Raw genomic sequence first — 22360 nt, forward strand, 5'->3', positions numbered from 1 at the left:
AGGCTGAGCCAATAGATCCAGGCTCCCAGTGGCCTGGGTTTTTCTTTGCAGTGTAAACATACTCTAGGAGTCTATCTCTGTTGGACTTGCTGGGCACAGCTCACAGTGTGAAGGAGGCATGGTGAAGCCCAGAGGCTCAGTCTCAGAGGCAGGGAGGCCGCATGACCTACCCTGAAGGAAGAATGGGACCCCTTGGAGGTCTGGCACACTAAAGGGCTCCTTCAAGAGAGTGTGGAAAAGCTGGGGCCTAGCACAGAGCCTGTGGATCTGTGTTAGAGGTGGGATACTGAATGCACCGGTGGTATTTTTGCAGTAAGTGACTTGCAGCAGGAAAACAAGGTTAATAAAGGAAAATGGCATCTAACCAGCTCCCTCAGAGGAGAAGCACAGAACTGGTCAGGAAGAGAGGGATAAGTGTTGGAAAGTTCAACGAGACGTAATTGATTGCATGGTGGAGAAGCTTGATTGGACCAAGAAGCCGGGTCCAGACCCGGGCAGGGTTCCCAGAGAGTCTGAGAACAACAGAAGTTGCTGCAGCAAGGCACGCTTGCGAGCCTGTTCTCCTTGCAGCAGGGTGTGCTCAAGACCCGGTTCCCCTTTGGGAGTTGGAGCTGAGAGTGAAGGAGCTTCAGTTAGAGAGACAGAAATTAGGGGCAGGCCTACATTTAAATTGCTGCAGCTGCGCCGCTGTAGCGCTTCAGTGTAGACACTACCTACCCCAACAGGAGAAGGACCCCTCCTATCAGCCAAGGTGTAATCCACCACCGTGAGAGTCAGGTGGACGGGAGAATTCTCCTATCGATGTAGTGCTGTCTATCCTGGGCATACACTGTCCACACTGAAAAATCCACACCCCTGAGTGACGCAGTTAAACCAACCTGATTTCCTAAAACCTGGCCTGGATGACTGTGAGAGGCAGTGAAAACATGAGGAAGAACAATGGAAAAAGCAGAGAAAGCATGAGCTGGAGATGGAGAAATGGAGGGGTAAGTGGATCCACACAGGAGTAAATGGGAAGGACCATGGGTTACCTATTCCACAGGGAGCTAGATACCAAAGTGTTGCCCCAGTTGTGGCGTGGGGGGAGTATAGATGCCAACCTCACTGCCTTTGAGAAGGGTTGTGATTTGAACCTGGCTGACTCTGCAGACCGGCTCTGCTGTCTCACCCCCATGCTCAGTCCCCCAAAGCCATAGAGCCATACAGCCAGATGGACGGCGTTAATGCTGGGGACTGGGAACTGTTCAAAAAGGCTCCACTGCTTATGTTTGACCTGACGCCTGTGGCTTATGTGAAAGGGTTTCGGGGTGTGCAAAAAAACCCAGGGTGTGACCTAAATGGAAGCCGCCCGCCTGCTGGGGGAATTCTATCTCCACAGCCGGGGTAAAGGTGCAGGCATCACCGTGCTGGGGGATTTGTATAACCTGGGTGGGTTGGAACAACTCTCTGCGCTATCTCCCCATGAGCATAAAACCTGGTTAGTGAACAGAAAACCTAGAGAGCTGCATAGCACAGGCTGAGAAGGGGGGCAGATGCATTTATGGGCAATAGGTCTGGGTATGAAAAGAGACCCAAAGGGGACTGACCTAAGCAAAGGGGATTCGTTAAAGCCAAAGTAGAGGGAGCAGCCAGCTCCATTAGACCCCTGCCAAGGGATTGCAAGGATTTAAGGGGTAGTATATGTAGACAAATGGGGCATAAGTAGGGAAACTGCCTGTGGCCGGACGAAATAGGGTTTGCCCAGGACAGAGGGGCTAACTCCTCTTCTGCCTAGCCAGGAGGGCAGCCTGTAGCTCAGCTTCAAAGAGTGAACATCCCAGGTACCACTGCCCTGTTATACTCTCAGACTCGTCTGACCCCCAGGTGACAGGTGGTACTTCATGGGAAGACATTCATGGGTTGGAGAGATTCTGGGATGGAGAGAACCCTCATCAACCCCTGTGTGATGAAACCCCATCAAATGATGAAAGGAAGGGCAACCTGGTTCCACATGTGAAGCCATGTGCCCTGCCTATGACTCCGATCTCAGGGCAGACACAGGAAAGATCGGGATGGCTGGTAGCTGGGGTTCTCCAGGACGTCAGCTTTGGCCTCCTCCTTGGGAATGACTGTATCACTTTTAACACAAAATCCAGTCTTTTCCTGTAACAGCCAAGAGTTTGAACCAAGTTAACCAGAAGGCTCAGACCGGAGGTGTCAGTGAAAAGGCAAATAGCTCCGCTGCCAGGGAACAGGGTTCCCCCCCACCCCATGCCTGTAACACTAAGGAAAGGCTGCTAAGCTCAGCACACCTGTCTACCTGTCAGCAGGCCCCTGTATCTGAGTGGGCCCGAGGAACATCCCCCACAATCTCCACAGGGGACATGTGAGTCACACGCGCTCTGGCAGAACTTCCCTGAGGCTGTGGCCAAGGGAGCCAGCTCGCAGCCTGCTCTCCCTGGGGAAACAGAGTCAGAGCTGAGCCCAGAGGGAGCTGAGACCCCAGCTGAGTGTGGGCCGACATGGGCAGGGCAGGAAGACGCTAGGCAGGTTTGTCCTCTCCAGGGGGGAGAGAAGTTCAAAGAAGGGTAAAGCAGCCCAATGGCTGCAACTATTAACAGAGACACCTTGTCAGTGGGTGGCCAGGGCCATGGTGGGTTATTTTAACCAAGAGGCCTCAAATTACAGCCCACCAGCATGGGGGCGGGGGAGGGCAAGAGGGGTCTCTGTCTTGGGGGCAACGGCAAGAGGTTAGACCCAAAAGGGAAAATGGGTTCCTGGCATACACACAGCTCTGGGATTGGGACACAGCACTGTTGTAAAGTGTCGAAGGCTGGAATGTCGTTGCCTTAGGGATGCTGTTCAGGCTGCCCAGTGCGTCTCTCCTTGGAGCTCCCATGTTATAGTACGAGCAGCAGATCAGGCAGCCTGCTCGTTCAGCAGATCTCAAGGTTACTCATGAAGAAAGACCACCAGCACGGTGCAGTGACAAAGGCACCCAGTGAGGTTTATTGCCCTCAGGACACAGTTTTAGTGGCCTGGCTCCATGGGTACAGGTACATTAATGCATGAGTGCCCAGTGGCAAGGAGTAGCTCAGTCATCAGCGGGAATCTCTGCTGTCTCCATGGCAACATGAAGAGTTAAGGTCAGGGACCCCAACAGTTATAGACTGAGACAAACAACTGGGATAAACACCTTACGTACCACCTTACGTGTCTGTTACCTCCCCTTGCTCCTCATATCTGGGACAGAACACCCTAATTCGTTAATTTGTCACACCATCTGATCTTGCACTAGATTGGGCTGTACCTGTACTAGCTGGAATATATTTACATAGATATCTAGTGCCTAGTATTAGGTCTTTTTCTTAGATGGGATCCTATTCCCCCCCACCCCGATTTTTCACACTTGCTGTCTGGTCACCCTAGGTGAACGCCCCCTCCCCCCGCAGGGCTCAGCACCGCGTCCCTACACGGACACAAGTGTCAGTGGTGAAAAACTGTGGTGAGTTTTCACAAACCGGAAGAGGGTCTGGCTGATATAACCCCCCCCCCCCCCCCCCCGGTCTGTCACTCAGGGCGCTCAGTTTGTCAAGCGGCCCCGGCGCCACGAGGCCGTGCGACCCTGGTCCCCGGGCGGAGACTAACCAACCCCAGCGCGCGCCGGGCTGCAGGGTGCAGAGCGGCCTGGCCAATGAGCGGCCGGAGGCGAGGCGAGAGCGCGCGGCCGGCGCGAGTCAATGCGCAGGGCGCGGCTCATTGGGCTCCCCCAGCCCCGCCCCCGGACTACGGCTCCCAGCAGGCTCCGCGCGCCGGGGGCGCCTCACTTGCGGGGATGTGACGCCCAGCCCGACGCGCCGGAAGTGGGGCCCGGCGACGTGACGTTATTTGCGCGCGACGCCGCCTGCCCCCCGGGCTGGGTGAAGGTGACGGGTCGGAGCGCGCGGCCCGGACAGACCCGATCCCCGGCGCCCCCCGCCCGCCATGGCCGCGCGGCAGCTGCTGAGCCCCCGCGGGGCTGCCGCCCTGCGCCGCTTCTCGGCCGCCGCCGCCGGCTCGGTGAGTGGGGGGCGGGGCCTGGGGCCTGGGGCCTTCCTCTCCCCGCCCCCCCCCGGGCGATGACTCTGGAGCCGAGTGACGCCGGCCCCGCCCCTGCACCCGCCGGGCCCGGGCCCCATCCCGAGCCTGCCCCCCAGCAGCAGCGTCAGAGCCTGGAATAGAACCCAGGTCGCCCAAGTCCCAGCCAGTGCTCTAGCCACTAGGCCACACTGTCGCTCATTAGAAAAATCATAGAATATCGGGTTGGAAGGGACCTCAGGAGGTAACTAGTCCAACCCCCTGCTCAAAGCAGGACCAATCCCCGGATAGATTTTTGCCCCAGTTCCCTAAATGGCCCCCTCAGGGATTTAACTCATAACCCTGGGTTTAGCAGGCCAATGCTCAAACTGCTGAGCTATCCCCCATTACATTGTCCCTCCTGTGCCCCCACTGGGTGCCAGGGCTGCTCTGGGTAGGATTGGGGTAGGGTGACCAGACAGCAAGTGTGAAAAATCGGGACGGGGCTGGGGGGGTAATAGGAGCCTATATAAAAAAAAGACCCGAAAATCAGGACTGTCCCTATAAAATCAGGACATCGGGCCATCCTAGATTGGGGTAGTGCTGGGGAGTGTGTGTGTGGGGTATAGTCCCAGGTTAATGTCTGCCCATGAGGGAGCGGTGCTGTTTGCTGTGGGGCTGGTACCAGCTCACCTTGGCAATGTGTCTTCTGCAGACAGCGCCTAAGAAAACCCAGTTTGGCTCTTTGAAGGACGAGGACCGGATCTTCACAAATCTCTACGGACGCCATGACTGGAGGTGAGGTCCAAACTGCACAGCCTATAATGTGACTCCTCACTCCAGGACATCCTGGACCTCCACGGAGGTAAAAGAGCCTGTATCTGACGAAGTGGGTATTCACCCACGAAAGCTCATGCTCCAATATGTCTGTTAGTCTATAAGGTGCCACAGGACTCTTTGTTCCTTGTATCTGCTTGGTTTGTGCTCTAGGCTTGGTACTGCTGATCCCCATAATGTAACCAGCTATTTTGCCTTCTCTCTTGTCCAGGCTGAAGGGGGCTCTGAGCCGGGGTGACTGGTACAAAACCAAGGAGATCCTGCTGAAGGGAGTCGACTGGATCTTGAACGAGATCAAGACCTCGGGCCTACGAGGTCGGGGCGGGGCTGGCTTCCCCACAGGCCTCAAATGGAGCTTCATGAACAAACCTTCAGATGGCAGGTGGGGGGGGCAGGGCTGCTACTGTTGGGCCCTCTACAGCATGGGGTGGACGATGGCTCAGGGCGATACAGCTCCTTCTCCGAGTCTGACACATCCCTGTGGGGCAGGGTTTGGGGGGTGGGCAGTGCTGGGGGCCTGCCTAGAACCCAGACATCCTGGCTACAAGTGCCCCCGCACTAACAAGTGTTCCCAGAATACCTCTGCTCTGGGGGCAGTCCCATTGCAGGGCATGGGGCTGCTGAGCTGCAGTGTGTCTGGGCCCCATTGGCTCCCTGGGGTGGGGACAGCTGGCCGTGCTGGCCAAACGGGCTTTCCTCGCCGGCAGCAAGGTGGCAGAGCTGGGTCTGCCAGGGGCTGGTAGCTCACACAGGGAGGGCTGCTGCGGTCGGGCTGATGGGGTCTGTGTTCCAGGCCCAAGTACCTGGTGGTGAACGCGGATGAAGGGGAGCCAGGCACCTGTAAGGACCGTGAGATCATGCGCCATGACCCACACAAGTTGGTGGAGGGCTGCCTGGTGGCAGGGCGCTCCATGGGGGCCCGGGCTGCCTACATCTACATCCGTGGGGAGTTCTACAATGAAGCCTCCAACCTTCAGGTAAGCAGGAGCTATAGGGGGAGCAGATGCACTGACCCACAGAGCCTGAGGGGTGGGGGCAGCAGCTGCCATTTCCCCATGTGGCACAGAGGGCAGGGCTGGGGTTGTGACGGCAGGAGAAGCTGCTCTGACCGGTCTCTCTGCAGGGCACAGAGGGCAGGGCAGGGAGCCAGGCTAGGTGGGTGTGGAGCGGCAGGGCTGGGGGAGCAGCTGTGCTGACCTGTCTCCCTGCAGGTGGCAATCCGCGAGGCCTATGAGGCCGGTCTGCTGGGCAAGGACGCCTGCGGCTCAGGCTACGACTTCGACGTGTTTGTGGTGAGGGGTGCCGGGGCCTACATCTGTGGGGAGGAGACAGCGCTGATCGAATCCATCGAGGGCAAGCAGGGCAAGCCACGCCTCAAACCGCCCTTCCCGGCAGACGTTGGTATGACCCACTGGGGAACTGTGCTGTCGCGGGGGAGATGGTGGGGGCCTTAGTAGGGGTTCGCTTGCCCTCTTTAGGGGACTGAGGGATTGTGGGGTGTTCTAGCTGGGTCCCCCTGCCCTGCAGCTTGTGGGGTGGGGGGCTCACTATTTTGGGGGCACCAGGACCCCCAGCCGTTTGTGTCCACGTCACTGCCCTCTCCTTCCCAGGCGTGTTCGGCTGCCCCACCACCGTGGCCAACGTGGAGACAGTAGCTGTGGCGCCCACCATCTGCCGGCGCGGGGGAGCCTGGTTTGCCAGCTTTGGGCGCGAACGCAACTCAGGCACCAAGCTCTTCAACATCTCCGGGCACGTGAACACACCCTGCACCGTGGAGGAGGAGATGTCGGTGCCGCTCAAGGAGCTGATCGAGAAACATGCGGGTGAGATGCGAAACCCCGGCCCTCCCGACTGCTGGGTGAGCAGCAGGGCTGGACCCCCCCCTCCTCCCCCGCTTCGCTTCGTAGGCCACTTCGTCTCACGGCTGCCCCACAGGTCTAGCTCCAGCTGTTGTGGCTGGGGGTGGCTCACCCTACAAAAGTAAGGCTGGGGGGACAGGTGCTGGCCAGCTAACCCTGCTTGTGGCCTGTGCAGAGGGGCTGATCCGTCACTTCCACCCAGAGCCTGGAGTAGCAGGTCGCACTAGGAGGAGGCTTGCGGGGATGGGGACAGCACTGGGCATCATGGATCTGGTTTGCTATGGGGAGGGGGAGTGCCTAGGCCTAACCCTGCCCCCTCTGTGCAGGAGGCGTGTGCGGGGGCTGGGACAACCTCTTGGCGGTGATCCCAGGAGGCTCCTCCACCCCCCTCATCCCCAAGTCGGTGTGTGAGACGGTGCCCATGGACTTTGATGGGCTGGTACAGGCGCAGACCGGGCTCGGCACAGCTGCTGTCATCGTCATGGACAAATCGGTAAGGCCCCTGGCCTGCCCGGACCCTGTGGCATGCCCCCCACCGTCAGCCGGCCTGGCTCCTACAGCATGGCACTCACCCTCTCCTCCTCCCCCAGACAGACATTGTCCGAGCCATCGCCCGCCTCATTGAGTTCTACAAGCACGAAAGCTGTGGGCAGTGCACCCCCTGCAGGGAGGGTGAGTGCTGGGAGCTGGGCTGCTGCTGATCTGGGTGCGGCGGGGGGAGATACACCAGACTGCCCATTGGTGGGGGAGGAGGATGCTGGGGTCACTGGGGGTAGGATCGGGGAGGGAGGATGTCCAACTAGCTGGGACCATGTGTGGAATTGGGGGTGAGGATGCTGGACTGGCTTGATCCATGGTGTGGGGGGATGATGCCCAGCTCTCAGGGCCTGTGGGTGGGATTGGGGAAGGGCAGCTCTGTGGATGCAGCCTCTCCCCCTGGTGTGCGGGCTGTGATTGGCTGTGGCACCCCCCCCCCCCCCAGGTGTGGATTGGATGAACAAGGTGATGTGGCGGTTCGTGCAAGGCAACGCACAGGCAGCCGAGATCGACGCGCTCTGGGAGATCAGCAAGCAGATTGAGGGTCATACCATCTGCGCCCTGGGCGACGGGGCCGCCTGGCCTGTGCAGGTAGCGGGCGGCTGGGCACCGGGGGGGGCTGGCAGAGGGGAGGGGTGTGTGGGTAGATGGTGGGTGTGCTCATAAACTAGCCGGGCAGAAGGGCTGTGGGGCCTCCTGCTGTTGGGGATACTTCGGGGGGGCGGCTCTGTGTGTGTTGAGGGGTGGGTGGCAGATGCAGGATGGGGGTGGGGCACTACCTTGCCAGCCCTGCACACTCATTCCTTGCTTGCAGGGGCTGATCCGTCACTTCCGCCCAGAGCTGGAGCAGCGGATGCGGCGTCACGAGGAGACCCAGGCTCAGCAAGCATCCGCGTGAGGGCTGGGTGCCGGGTGATGGAGGGGGCCGGATCCCACCTCTCCATGCGTGGTCAGTGCCCCTCCCCCATGATGATGTGTGGGAGGGGACTGAGAACTTGACACATTGGCTGGGATCCGATGGGAGCAGCCCTTGGTGCCGCTGGGTGTTGATAGGTTTCTCTGGCGTGTGCGGGGCGGGTGACTTACCTGTGTGTATATTGGGGTTTCTCTTGCATGAGGGGGAGACCCCCCTGGCTGTACTGTCTCCTCACCCTCCCCCGCTGGGTGAGCTCCCCAATAAACGTGCTGTGGTGGCAGCTGGTATCTCCTACCTGTGTGAACGTGCATCTGTGTAACGCCAGGGAACAGCTGGGTGCTGAGCCACAAGCTGCCATCCCTCACGCGGCCGCCCCCTCCCTGCCAGGAGAGCGGCAGGTTGGGTTCCCCTACAGCTGTGGCGGTCTGGCTGTTCTTGGGGGTGATCTGGTACCAGCTGAGCTCTGCTTGGGTCTCATTTGAAAGCCCAAACCGACACTTCCCCAAGCCTGAGCCAGCGCTGCTGCTGCTGCCTCCTTGTCCTGGGGGCTTCCTGTCCCCAGACCGTGTCTGTGATCTGTCTACGCTGCCTCCTGCCTGGGAGCTCGGTGTGGCAGCGGCCGTGTCCCGCTCCTGCCTAGCTGTGCAGCAGCGAGGTGCTGCGACTCATCGGCACACTCACTCTGCAGCACACGCAGTGCAGCAGCGACTGGCAGGCGGCTGCTGCTGTGCCAACCCCAAGGGCAGCAGGTGGTGGTCAGATTGGACCTCATTTCATCCAAACCGGACCCTAGTGAACAGGTTGCAGTGCTGGGGGAGGGCAGGGTGTGTGGTTGGGGAGCAGCACTGCGAGCATGTGTGTCGGGGGGGAAGAGCGGGGGCAGTGGGTGTGGGGGAGTGCATGCGGTGGGTGTGGGTGGGGCACCCACAGTGTCTGGTGGGAGAGGTAAGGACTGGCCCCAGAGGGCCTGGCTGGGGCCCACATGTGGGTGGGAGGGGGGCCAGGCTGGGGCACCAGGGGTTCCCCCAGTCTTTGCTGCTGGCACCAGCCCCCATTGCTGGCAGGGGTGGGGTGAAGGGGGCTGTTCATGAGTTCCTGTTGGTGTCTCCTGAGACCCAGCAGGGGGCAGCACCTGCCCCTGGGCGCCCCCCCTGCCCCAGCACTGAGATGCACACTGAGCTCAGGGAGGTTTGTTTATGTGTAGGCCCCACGTGAAATACAGCAGGTGCCAGCATCACGGCTCACGCAGGTCTCGTCAGCATCCCCCCCTCCCGACACCAAGGAACTCCCCCCAGCGTTACCACGGGTTGGGGATTCCCTCCTGGGGTCACCCCCTCAGTTCTGTCCCATGCCTCTGGGAGGGGCACACCCAGCCTGCCCCCCTTATTCTTCCTGCCCGTGAGGTGGGGGGACACTCGCCCAGGCTGCCCCGCTGGCTCTCTCTGCCTCTGGGGAGACCTCACCCAGCCCGGCCAGCTGGCTCTGTCCATGCCACAGGGCCGGGGCAGGCCATGGCGCAGGTGGGCTGGGGACTCAGCGGGGGCTGGGTGGGCGTGTTCTCCGGCGGTAGGCGCTGGGCGCCAGCAGCTCCAGCGTGAGGTCCGTGATGATGGCCGTCAGCCCCCACACGCGGTAGCGGCCGTTGAGGAAGACGGGCAGCGTGTAGCTGTAGCGGCCCTGGTGGCGGAAGTGGGTGTAACCCTGGTTCTGGGCCTGCAGCAGGTGAGACAGGGGGATGGTGAAAACATCCTCAACCTGGGGGTGAAGAGAGACAGAAAGGGCATGTTGGTGTTGCCCTGCCCGGCAGGGTCCCCTTACCCCAGCGCCTGGCCCTCGGCCCATGGCTGGGCTGGGCTAGGAAAGCTGCACACCCGAGTGCCCTGCGCCCCCAGCACGCGGTACCCCCTAGAGTAGAGTAGGGGCCCAGGGGAGGAACAGCTGGGACCACGGCTGCTCCCTCCTTGACAAGCCTCCCTGGCCCCATGTCCACCCCACCCTCCCTGCTAGAGGAGAGTATTCTTGAGTACAGATACTGCTGCAGCAGGACAGCATCTTGTCAGCCTGTTTCTCCCCCCCACCCCCCAGGAGCTGCTGGCTGGACTTGGCTCATCCCCTGGCCCCCTGGGAGCTCCCCACTGGGCCATTCCCCCTGGAGTAGTGCTGCTGCTGCACACTGAGCTGTGCTCCAGACAAGGGTGATGGAGGGAGCAGGGGGACGCAGCACCCAGCAAAGGATTAAAGACCAGCCAGCTCAGCAGGTGACTTGTCAATGGGGAGCTGATGGAGGCCTCTACAGGGTGGCCTCCGGGAGCTGTGCTCAGCCCCTGCTGTTCAGCAGCTTTATGAGGGGATGGCTGCTGGCACACCAGGCAGGTGGCACAAAGGGGACCTCTACACTCTTAAAACCTCGTGGTAGTGAGCCTCAGAGCCTGGGCCCAGACTTGGGCTCCCCCTACAGTGCTAAGAGCCGTGTAGATGTTGTGGCTTGGGCTGGAGCTTCAGAGCCATCCTCCTGCTCCGGCTTCAGGCCTCGAACCCGCATGCCGACACGGCTGTTTTCAGAGCTACAGCACAAGCCCAGGGCTGCAGAGCTGAGCTCACTACCTGCTGCACGTTTTAAAACGCAGTGTAGACATCCCCAAAGGTGGCAGGGACACATCAGACCAGGACCCTGGGTACACCTGGCCCCTTCCATCCTGCTCAGTGCCAGCTCCTGTGGCTGGGAATGGAGCCTGCAGGTCATGCTGAAGGGTAGGGCCTGTCCTTGGCAAACTGGGACCCTGATTAGCCCCCAGGAGTCCTGGTGGCTGAGGGGTGAGTGCAGTCCTTGGTGTACAAGTGGAGATAGTGAGTAGGAGCAGCTGTATGCATGTGGGTGGGGAAGAGACCACTACTGGTTACTGCATCCAGTGCTGAGATTGGCCCTGCACAGCAAACTCCACCTCATGGCTCTGTCCAGGAGAAGGTGTCACGGATCCATGGGATTGGTGCTGCACCCCACCTTTGAGAGTCCCTTACAGGAGCCCTTCAGTGTGGCAGCCCCCCCAGGGGTCCCACTCTTCCTCCTAGGCAGGCCATGCAGCCTCACTGCCTCGGAGAGGGAGCCACTGGGCTCCATCCCTCCTGCTCCATCCCATGAGCTCTGCCCAGCACATCCCACTGAGCCAGATCCCTGCTCAGAGACTTTCACACTCTTCAGGGACTAATACACCCCAGCCAGTGTTTGCAGTGACACCAGGCAGCCTTTTTCCACACAGAGCAGGGTTTATTAATCACCTGTAACCAGTCTGGGGAGGTTCTTAGGGCAGCAGAGAGAAATAAAGGTTAAGACACCATCCACCTGGCCAAGCCAGTGCCATCAACCAGCCAAGCTGCTTGGCCTCCATTTCAGGCTCTGTCCTGTTCTCAGTCTCAGGTGAGCATGTGGTGTCTCTCAAACACCCCCTCCTGTCCCCTCCCAGCCTCTCTGTCCTTGGTTCTCGAGCTGGTCTTGGCTCTGGGTCCCTACCGTGAGGTGGGGGAAACCTCCTTCCACCTGCCTGTTGGTTGCTTCGTGGGCATGTTCTCATCACTGGGGCTTCCTATTATTTTTTGGCTTAGGCATTGATATGGCTCGGTTTCAGCAGGTTCTAGCCAGTGCCTTGCGCCCCACACAGCAAAACGCCACCCCCACTTCATGTCTCCTCTGCTGCCCCACACGCAAACTTAACTCTTCTTTCATAGATTTCAAAGCCAGAGAGGCCCATTGCCATCATCTCATGTGACCTCCTGTCTAACCCAGGCCAGGGAACTGCCCCAAAACAATCCCTAGAGCAGAGCTTTTAGCAAAACATCCAGTCTTGATTTAAACATTGCCAGGGGTGGAGAATCCACCAGGACCCTTGGTAAATTGTTCCAATGGTTAATTACGCTCACTGTTAAACATTTACACCTTATCTCCAGTCTGAATTTGTCTAACTTCAACTTCCAGCCACTGGATCCTGGTAGAGACCTTCTCTGCTAGACTGAAGAGGCCATTGTTAAATATTTGTTCCCCGTGTACATTGTGATGGACTCCGAGCGAGCTGCCCCTTAATCTTCTCTTTAAGATAGACTCAAGGTGCTTGATTTATTTATCACTATAGGGCAGGTAATCATTTTCATCGATCTTCCCTGAACCTTCTCCAACTTATCCAAATCTTACTTGAACTGTGGGCTCCAGAACTGGACCCAGCAGTGGTCACACCAGAGGCAACTAGAGGGGTAAAATAACCTCCCTTGTCCTACTCAAGATTAGGCAGGATCACATTAGCTCTTTTGGCCACAGCATCACACGGGGAGCTCATGTTCACCTCCAAAATATTTTCCAGAGTCACTGCTGCTGAGGATACAGTCTCCCATCCTGTAAACACAACCTACTTTTTTTGTCCCTAGATCGGGGTCCCCAACTCAGTGCCCGCAGGCGCCATGGCGCCCACGGGGGCACCTAAATGCGCCCGCATCCTGGCCGGTGGTTGAGCATCCGCCGAAATGCCGCCGAAATTCGGCAACGACGCCTCTCGATGACACCGCTTGCTGCCGACAAGTGACATCATCGAGAGGCATCGCCGCCGAATTTCAGCAGCATTTCGGCGGCTGGTCAACCACCGCCACGGTCCTTCGTTTGGCTCCCACCAGACAAAAAGGTTGGGAACCACTGCCCTAGATGTATACATTTACCTGTAATTAAAACATATTGATTGCTTGCACCCACGTTCCCAAGGGTTCCAGATCACTCGGTATCTGTGCTCCTGTCCTCTTCATTATTTACCACTCCCTGATTTTTGTGTCATCCTCAAACTATCAGTGATGATTCTGTTTTTTTCTTCCAGGTCATTGACAAAAATGTTAAATAGCATAGGGCCAAGGACCAATTCCCGTGGGACCTATGGAAACACACCTTCTCAATGCAATTTCCCATTTAACACTTTCCACCACAGGGTAGCACTGCAAAGTCCCGGGGCGAGGAATTGAGGCACGCATAGCATTCATAAACATATTACAAAAATGTCCCACAGTCACAGAAGATGAAGAGGCGACTTGCTCTGATCTAGAAGGATCTCCAAGGGAGAGCATTTCTGACTCAGACACAGGCAAAGTGAGGCCCCAGGGCTGGGGTCAGACTGGAAATGAGGCACAAGGCTAACAGGGAGGGAAAATAATGCTTGGTACAAGGTGCCCAGGGCAGGGCGGATTCCCCATCATTCTTCAATGAAGTTTCGGGCCATGTCTACGCTAAGGGTGCTAACAGCTAGGGCGCTGCAGCTACGCTACTGCAGCGGAGACACTTCCTACAAGGATGGAAGGGATTTTTCCATCGCTGCAGGAACTGCACCTCTCTGAGCAGCGGCTGCTAGGTCCTCTGAAGTGTTCTTCTGTCGACCTAGCCCTGTCCGCTCCAGGGGCCAGGCTGGTGCAGCTGTAGCGCTCGGGGCAGGAGGGGAATTCTTCACACCCCTGAGAGCTGTAGCCAGCTCACCCTAACATTTAAGTGTAGACCAGCAGGCCTCAAGGTCTCTTTGCAGGAGATGGGCTCTCCCCCAGCCAGGACACTGCTGCCCGAGTGGGTTGCTAGGTGGGGGGCTCCAGTTGCTGCAGGAGGGGAGCTGCTGGGCAGGGGTCCCCAAGCAAGGGGCACTGGGCTGGTCTCAGGTTGCTGGATCGGGGCTCTCAGGAACTCAGCCAGGATGATGGGGAAGGTCCAGTCTGGCCAGACCATGAGTCACTCCGCGCCAGGTGAGCCTGATGAAGGCAGCCAGGTGCACGGTGACACTGGCCCCAGCTGCCCATGGGCCAGGGGCTCTGCTGATCCCCCTCCCTGCAGGAGGCCAGCACACTAACCAGGCTGGGGCGCCGCCCTCCGGCCAGGGACCTGAAGGATGGTGAGGGCCCTGCACGTGCTAAGAGCAGCCGCAAGCGACACAGCCATGGCAGGGTGGGGTCTGCGTGGGGCTCACCTCCTGTGGGTTGGGGCTCAGACACACACACTCCAAGGGGCCCAGATGTGCCAGGACAGGAGCAACAGTCAGTGCCCTCTAGAAGGAAACCAGAGTGAGACCCCCACTGACACTGGCTTCCCTAGGAACCTCCCCCCCTCTGGGACCCACCTTTGCCCACGGGATCCACCTCCACCTTCCAGCACCCCCCCCCCGGAATCCTCCCTAAGAGACCCCTCAGCCTCACAACACTGCCCCCCCACCCCCAAATATCCCCTCCTCAGAGACCCCCATAGACCCTCCGCCTCACAGCACTCCCCGCCCCAATCTCCCCTCCTCAGAGAGACCTCCCCATGGACCTTCCTCCTGACAGCACTCCCCCCGCCCCCGGATGTCCCCTCCTCAGAGAGGCCTCCCCATGGACCTTCCTCCTGACAGCACTGCCCTCCCGAATTCTCTGCTCCTCAGAGAGACCCCCCATAGACCCTCTGCCTCACAGCTGCCCCCCCGAATCTCCCCTCCTCAGAGAGGGACCCCTCCGATAGCCTCTCTGCCTCACCACCCCAACACCACAGGACTCACCCTGCCTCAGAGAGATCCCCCCAAGGCCTTCAACCTCAGCATCTCCCCCTTCTCAGAGGCACCCCCCTTCATCTCACAGTAGCCTCTCTCCTCTGAGACCTGCCTATGGCCCTCTACCTCACACCGCCCCGGGACACACCCCACCTCAGCAACACTGCCAATGGGACATCCCCACCTTACAGTGCACCCACCCATAGGACCCTTCCCTGTCGTGCAGTACACCCACCAAAGAGCCCCCCTCCCAACAGGACCCTCCTGCCTCATAGCACCTCCCCTCCCATTGCCACGCCCAGCAGACCCCAGCCTCAAGGGGACCCCAACTCACATGGCTGCCCCCCATGGGACCCTGCTCCAGAGCAACACCCCACCCTTCACGCTGCTCCTCCCACATGATCCCACCCCAGAGATACCCACCCTGCCCCAAAGTGATCCCCCCTCCCCTCACAGGATCCTGCCCCAGAGACCCCACCCCTTCCCTCACACTGCCCTGCCTCAGTGATTCCCTAACACTGCTAGGGGCGCGGAGTGGTGTTACCCTGGTGGGTAGGGGTCTCATGACCCCCCAGACGCTCTCAGCCCCCAGGTGCAGGCCCAGCTCTTCCTGCGTCTCCCTCAGCGCTGTGGCGATCACATCCTGGTCGGTGCTGTCGCACTTGCCGCCTGGGAAACTGCAACAAGAAAGCCAGAGTCTCCTCAGAGGGGAGGCAGGATCCATTGCCCCAGGCGCCGTGGCAGGCAGGAGGGGAATCTTCCACCCTGGCACCGGATGCTCAGGGATGGCGAAAGGGGCACAGACTGATCACAGGACTGCAGAGAAGAGCTTCCGTTAACTATTGAAACAACAGGGGGGCACCGGCAGAGCTGTGTGTGAGGAGAGCCCTGGGCTGGATTAGTAGGGGACTGTGAGGTGGGATTGAGTGACACCAGTAGGGCTGGGGAGCCCTGGGCTGAGATAATGGGGCTGTGGGTCGGGATTGAGGGGCACCGGCAGAGCTCGGGTGGAGGGGGCAGGGCTGGGATAGCAGGGGGTGCAGGCTGGAATTGAGGGGCACTGGCAGAGCTGTGGGAGGGGTGGGGATAGCCCAGGTCTGGTATAGCAGGGGCTGTGGGTCAGGATTGAGGGGCACCGGCAGAACTCTGGCGGGAGCCCAGGGCTGGGCTAGCAGGGGCTGTGGGTCGGGATTGAGGGGCACCGGCAGAACTCTGGCGGGAGCCCAGGGCTGGGCTAGCAGGGGCTGTGGGTCGGGATTGAGGGGCACCGGCAGAGCTCAGGGGGGGGGGGGAGGCAGGGCTGGGATAGCAGGGGGTGCAGGCTGGAATTGAGGGGCACTGGCAGAGCTGTGCATGCAGTGGAGGTAGGGCGTGGGGAGCAGGGCTGCAGGGCACTCGGTGAGTCGAGGGCCGGGGTACCTGACATCTCCCTTGTGCTGGCCCGTCAGCGTGCTGGAGCGCAGCGTGTACAGCAGCGCAGGGTACCCGCCCACAGAACACAGCGTCACCAGCACAGCCGCTGCCACTGCCTCCTGCCGGTAACGTCTGGTGGAGGCCTCCAGCAGCCCTCGGCACCGCTGCTCGTTCTCCTGGGACAGGTACCCCCGTGCAGAGCCAGCTGCCCTCGTGGCACCGGGTGTTGGGCGGGCGCCCAGGCGGAGATGGTACAGGGCAGGGAACATCACACCCTGCAGAGAGAGCGAGAGGACAGCACAACTGAGGCCCTCTGCCCATCACCGAATCATGGGCATATCAGCTCGCAGGGCAGAGCTCACTGGGTGGAGCAAGGGGGCTGGAGACCAGAGGCTCCATCTCGGAGGCAGTGAGGCCGGGTGGCCTGCCCTGAAGGAAGAGTGGGACCCCTTGGACGTCTGATGCACTGAAGGGTTCCAGGCACTGTTTAAAAACTGGGGCCTAGCCCCGATCCTGTGGATCTGTGGCAGATGAGTTCAAGTACTGGGGAGCCTAGAGGGGGTAGATGGCTGGACAAGGGGGTGCCAGATAGCAGGTCTGCTCTGAGTGTGTGTCTGGGGACCCTGAGATTGGGGCAGTAGCTGGACTCTGTTCAGGCTCCGGGTGTTTGAAATACCCCAGGGATCCTGAGCACAAAGGCTTGGATTCCCCTCACAGCAGCCCTAGCAGAACCCATCTACTACCATGCCCGCTCACCCATCCCCTCCACTACCATGCACCTCCACCCACATCCCCCCATGCCTCCACTCACCCACTGCCATGCCACCCCCCACTGCTACAACCACCACCATGATCCCCATCCGTCCCACCGCCACACTATGCCACCCTTACGAACACCCACCCCTCCTATCCCTCCCCCCATTCAACCCCATGCACTCTCACTCACCCATCTCTGCACCTCATCCCCCCATCACTGCTATGTACACTCACCCATCCCTTCCTCCACCCCCGCTGCACACCAGGGATAGCATGGTATTTATCAGAGGTGGGTTTTTTTACCAGGTAAAATCATGGTTTTTATCTCCCTGAGAAAAACTAGTTAGTCCCAATTTAAGGCATTTTAAACACCGTTTCAGTAATGCATACCACTTTATACATGGTTTATTTACATATTCAAATTGTGGTTCCATAAGGCAGTAGATTCAGTGATTAATTTAGGGTTGTACAAATAAAAAGTAAAACTGCACGGGGCAGAATACGAATGTCTGTAATTAGGAACGTCGGAATGCCTGTGTCCGATTTGGTTTGGTATTTTCCTCAAGGAAATCATACAGGTCATGACTCATTTCGGTTTTGAATATTATACAAATAATCAAAAACACTTGATGATATGAAAGCGACAGTAATGCAGAGGTGCTAGCTTGACACATTATGCAATCAGAAGCATGCAGAGTTGAAGGCTGCCGGTCTGGGTCCATTTGGCCATGCAGCATTCTGCAGCAGGAGACCAACTTTGATGCAGCAGATAGACCGAGCCTATTCCTCAATTATGAATGGATGTATCCAAAGTTTCAAATTCATTCTATGCTTGCTGCACTTTCTGGGCACTGATGCAATTGCACCACCAGTTCTATGAAGTTAGATGGACTATCAGCAGCCTTCAGATTTTTCCATCCTTTTTCTTCATAGTGGATGAAAACGTAGATTTTTGAATCCAGAGATTCTTCTGCTTTAAAGGCAAGTAAATATGGCACAACATCCGGATTTTTGCCGAGCACCCACTGCCTTGCAATATATTCTTGTTCAGCTGATGATTTCTTTCCTGCGTATTTTGGATGAAGGAGGCTGATCAACATGTGTACAGGAGTAATTGCCTCATGACCTCTCTTTTGTACTTTTGCTTTATGTGGTGCAAGATCTTCATTTATCTGCAGATCCAACCACACTTCATCTGTAACAGCAACTGTTGAGGTGTGTCCCTTTGGAGTGAGTCAAGTGCCACAGCAACTGGTTTCAACTGAGTGATCAAGTTCTTTGCTTCTTGGTAAATTCCTTGAGTATTAATTATACTGATTGCTCTATCTTCAAATTCTGCCTCACGATTTCTCACAATCCTAGTATCATAGAATACCAGGGTTGGAAGGGACCTCAGGAGGTCATCTAATCCAACCCCTTGCTCAAAGCAGGACCAATCCCCAACTAAATCATCCTGAGATAATATGGCCAACTTTAACATACGTTTCCAGGCATGTTATTTGATTGTTCCATCATGTCACTGGGGATTTGGCATTCTTTTAGCCAAGCTCCAGGCTGCACGCGATTGCCAAAGTACTTCTATCAATCTACAACGTTTCATCAAAGCACTTGGTGTACGTTCTTGTCCAAGTAGATGGAGTCAATATGATGCACATATATACATTACCCAAGTGCCATCATCTTCTTCCAAATCACTCGTCAGACTTTGCATCTTTCTCTTGTTTTCTGTCATGTAGCTCTTCACAATGCAACCGTACAGTTCATTTGCTAATGCCTTGGCTTCTCTTGCCAGTGTAGCATAGTCCTGTCCAGTCTTCTCATTCCATCCAGTATCAACCACTGATGCATGAAGCACAGTCTTCCCTGTTTGCACACCAGCCATAACGTAACTGCTTTTCCACGTAATCATGCTTCCACCCCTCAAGCCATCACTAACTGCATTTCACTGTTTACCTGCTACCTGCTTTTGACTGGGTCTTGGTTGCCTGGCCATAGGCAGCTGCTCATTGCTTGAAAAGTTGGGTGCTCAATAACAGAAAAGGGAATATTAGAGCTATAAAAAAAATTAGCAATTTTCCAGTCTCTCTTTTGTTTCAGCTTTGGAGTTGTTTTTGTTACAAAACCATTTATGATTGAAAACAACATAATACTTCCTGCTCTTTGTCTTTGGCTGACCTGGATCCAGCTTCCTTCTGATGTACTTGGCAATGCAGCCATATCAGAACCTTCATCCTCAGAGTCTGAGTCTAAGGGTATGGCTACACTTGCAGGTGTGCAGCGCTGGGAGTTACAGCTGTCTTCGTACAGCTGTGTAGGGAAAGCGCTGGTGTGTGGCCACACTCACAGCTACCAGCGCTGCAGTGTGGCCACATTTGCAGCACTGTTGGGAGTGATGCATTATGGGCAGCTATCCCAGCGTTCAAGTGGCAGCAACGTGCTTTTCAAAAGAGGGGGGTGGGGTGGAGTGTGACAGGGAGCAGGGGAGAGAGAGAGGAGGGGGGATTTTTGGAGCCGACACTGTGTATCAGCTCCCTGCCTTGCAAAATCTGAAAATTTCCCCAACCCCTCATTTACTCTTAACTGCAAACAGCCTGCAGACCAGATAAGCAGCTGCTCCAATGGACTCCCTTTCCCCCCCCCCCTGCCCCCGCTGTTTCTCTCCTCAAGCAAACACTCATCCCCCTGCCTGCCTCATTCACAGCAAGGTAGTGGGTTATCTCAATTGATTGTTCACAGTCAGTTACAGATTGATCACAGCAAACAGGAGCTGTGTTTGTTTTTTAGATAAGCAGCTCCCGGAGCCCCGAGTTCACAACAAAACAAAGAGAGGCCTCATAACAAAACAAAGAGAGTAATTTACTTAAAAGCATTCTGGGATATCTCCTAATACCCTGGAGGCCAATAACAGCGCTGGTGTGTGGCCACACTTTACGAGCAGCGCTGCAGCACTAGCGCTGCAATCGTTATACCCCAAGCAGACCCAGGTGTACAGCCAGCGCTGCAGCCAGGGAGTTGCAGCACTGGATGTGCCCTGCAGGTGTGGACAGTTACTAATTGCAGCGCTGGAAAGCCTCCACCAGCCCTGCAACTCTCAAGTGTAGTCATACCCTAACACTCTCAGATGTTTAGCCAAAGTCAGTCCGTTCTGGGCGTTTCCTTTCTTTCCACTGCATTCAGCAAAAAGGTTCCCACCTGAGATCTCGGTCGGCCCACTCACTTGTTCTTTGCAATTTCTGCAGCTCTGTCTCAATTCGCCACCTTCGCAAACTTTCTCACAATAGCCATGAATTGGGCAGAGTGGTTTTTCCACCTTTCGCTCGTGCTGAAATATTTGGAGTTGGAGTCACGGTGCGCACCGAGCCCAGGTGCAGCGGCGACGCTCCAGCCACCCTGGCCAAGGAACAAAGGCCCAGGCAGGGCAGCTCCTCACCAACAGGAGCCGACAGGCTTCTGCAGCTGGGAGTCCCGGGATGGGTTTGCAGAAGGTACATAGGGAATTCCCCACACCCTGCAGGACAGGGGCAGGACCAGGCTCCGACCTTTCCCGTTCTGTTGGAGGGAGCCAAGGCAAGAGTGTATACAGCCCATGCACCCCCTCCACTGCATCCCCACCCCCTGCATCCCACCCCATGGACCCCCTCCACCTGCACCCCCTCCACCTGCATCCCATGCACCCTCCAACCCCATGCACCCCCTCCACCTGCGTCCCCATCCTCTGCACCCTCCAACCCCATGCACCCTCCAACCCCATGCACCCCCTCCACCTGCATCCCCACCCCATGCACCCCCTCCACCTGCGTCCCCATCCCCTGCACCCTCCCACCCCATGCACCCCCTCCATCTGCATCCCCACCCCCTGCACCCTCCCACCCCATGCACCCTCCAACCCCATGCACCCTCCACCTGCATCCCATGCACCCCCTCCACCTGCACCCCCCACCTGCACCCCATGCATCCCCGTCCCCTGCACGCCCCATCATATCTGTATCCCCACCCCTGCACCCCCCACACCTCCACCCCGGCTCCAACTCCCAGGGGCTCGCGCGGCAGCGTCCGGGCCCACGTGCTCTGGGGCACCCCTGGCCGCGCTCGGGCCGGCACCAGGCCCCCGTCCGCCCGCCGGTACCGCAGGGCCGAGTCTCACCGGGCAGCGCCTCGGACACCGCGGGGTCAAACCGCTCGCCTTGCCCTCAACAAAGATGGCCCCTGAGCCAGCCTCGCCTCCCGTTAACGGACCGCCCCCGGCGCCTTCCGCCCCGGAACAACATGGCGGCATAAGCCCCGCCTCCCGACGCTAACAGCCAATCAGATTACGGGAGGGCGAGGGGCGGTGCAGACACGCCCCCTTGTTGGCTCCACCCTCTCCGCTGTTGAGCTGAGCTTGGAGCCAGCTGCCGCCTGGCGGGCACGTGGGGAGGGAGCTTGGGCAGCGCTGAGGCAGAGGGTCTGGGGGCAGTGACCCTCCCCTTAAGCACCTGACCATTCAGAGCCCTCCCCTTTCCAGAGACCCCCCCCAGCCCTGCTGCCTGGCCTCTGGGAATCCCACCCCCTCCCCACAGCCCCTCCCAGTGCTCCTCACCCCCAGCCCTGCTGCCTGGCCTCTGGGAATCCCACCCCCTCCCCACAGCCCTTCCCAGTGCTCCTCACTCCCCCAGCCCTGCTGCCTGGCCTCTGGGAATCCCACCTCCCACAGCCCCTCCCAGTGCTCCTCACTCCGCCCCAGCCCTGCTGCCTGGCCTCTGGGAATCCCACCCTCCCCACAGCCCCGCCCAGTGCTCCCTCACTCCCCAGCCCTGCTGCCTGGCCTCTGGGAATCCCACCCCTTCCCACAGCTCCCAGTGCTCCCTCACTCCCCCCAGCCCTGCTGCCTGGCCTCTGGGAATACCACCCGCTCCCCACAAACCTCCCAGTGCTCCCTCACTCCCCCAGCCCTGCTGCCTGGCCTCTGGGAATCCCACCCCCTCCCAGAACCCCCAGTGCTCCCTCACCTCCCCCAGCCCTGCTGCCTGGCCTCTGGGAATCCCACCCCCTCCCCACAAACCTCCCAGTGCCCCCTCACTCCCCCCAGCCCTGCTGCTGGCCTCTGGGAATCCTATCCTCCACCCCACAAACCCCACCTCTGGGAGCCCCTTCACCTCTCCCCAGCCCTGCTGCCAGCCTCTGGGAACCCCACCCCACAACTCAACCCCTGGGAACTCCCTACTTCCCCCCGCCCCGAACCCTGCTGCCTGGCCTCTGGGAATCACATCCTGGGAGCCCCCTGAGCCCTCCTCTCCCCGAGAACTGTTCTTGCAGAAGCCCCATCCTGCAGAAACCCCACCCGTTCCTGATCCGGACCTGCAGCTCTCAAGCCCGTGCCACCCATGGCAAGGCTCAGCATGGAAACTGTGGCTGATCCCCCGCAGACAGGGCCTGCTCCCACTGATTCAGCAGATGCTGCTGACTAGCCACAGACCCTCTGGGCATATGGCATCTGCTCC

The 22360-nt window shown here is 58.5% G+C and overlaps 2 protein-coding genes across 4 annotated transcripts; one reads left to right on the top strand and one right to left on the bottom strand.

Annotated features, from left to right (window-relative positions):
* The first annotated feature begins 3867 nt into the window (after positions 1 to 3867).
* Positions 3868 to 8476, top strand: NDUFV1 (NADH:ubiquinone oxidoreductase core subunit V1). The gene is made up of 10 exons (XM_039538076.1): positions 3868 to 4038; positions 4751 to 4833; positions 5084 to 5254; positions 5666 to 5849; positions 6084 to 6273; positions 6483 to 6695; positions 7058 to 7224; positions 7322 to 7403; positions 7714 to 7859; positions 8083 to 8476. The coding sequence occupies exons 1-10, from the start codon at positions 3964 to 3966 to the stop codon at positions 8164 to 8166; spliced, it is 1395 nt and encodes a 464-aa protein (XP_039394010.1). The 5' UTR covers positions 3868 to 3963; the 3' UTR covers positions 8167 to 8476.
* NUDT8 (nudix hydrolase 8) lies at positions 8368 to 21167 on the bottom strand. 3 transcript variants are annotated; one of them, XM_039538077.1, is made up of 5 exons: positions 21025 to 21167; positions 16131 to 16399; positions 15256 to 15388; positions 14160 to 14237; positions 8368 to 9939 (listed from the first exon to the last, which is right to left on the bottom strand). In XM_039538077.1, the coding sequence occupies exons 1-5, from the start codon at positions 21154 to 21156 to the stop codon at positions 9718 to 9720; spliced, it is 834 nt and encodes a 277-aa protein (XP_039394011.1). In that variant the 5' UTR covers positions 21157 to 21167; the 3' UTR covers positions 8368 to 9717. The 3 variants fall into 3 exon arrangements, with proteins under 3 accessions (XP_039394011.1, XP_039394014.1, XP_039394012.1); XM_039538080.1 differs by lacking the exon at positions 21025 to 21167 and adding an exon at positions 20892 to 21016; XM_039538078.1 differs by lacking the exon at positions 14160 to 14237.
* Positions 21168 to 22360: the final 1193 nt, after the last annotated feature.

The sequence above is a fragment of the Mauremys reevesii genome, linkage group 4, assembly GCF_016161935.1.
Source record: "Mauremys reevesii isolate NIE-2019 linkage group 4, ASM1616193v1, whole genome shotgun sequence".
Classification (NCBI taxonomy): Eukaryota; Metazoa; Chordata; order Testudines; family Geoemydidae; genus Mauremys; species Mauremys reevesii.

Coding starts and splice junctions, on each gene's coding strand:
- NDUFV1 (XM_039538076.1), top strand. CDS start 3,964: ATGGCCGCGCGGCAGCTGCTGAGCCCCCGCGGGGCTGCCGCCCTGCGC. Junction 5,850..6,083: donor ATGAAGCCTCCAACCTTCAG/GTAAGCAGGAGC, acceptor GTCTCCCTGCAG/GTGGCAATCCGCGAGGCCTA. Junction 7,404..7,713: donor GTGCACCCCCTGCAGGGAGG/GTGAGTGCTGGG, acceptor CCCCCCCCCCAG/GTGTGGATTGGATGAACAAG.
- NUDT8 (XM_039538077.1), bottom strand. CDS start 21,156: ATGCCGCCATGTTGTTCCGGGGCGGAAGGCGCCGGGGGCGGTCCGTTA. Junction 15,389..16,130: donor CAGCACAAGGGAGATGTCAG/GTACCCCGGCCC, acceptor TTCTTGTTGCAG/TTTCCCAGGCGGCAAGTGCG. Junction 14,238..15,255: donor TGAGACCCCTACCCACCAGG/GTAACACCACTC, acceptor GTTTCCTTCTAG/AGGGCACTGACTGTTGCTCC.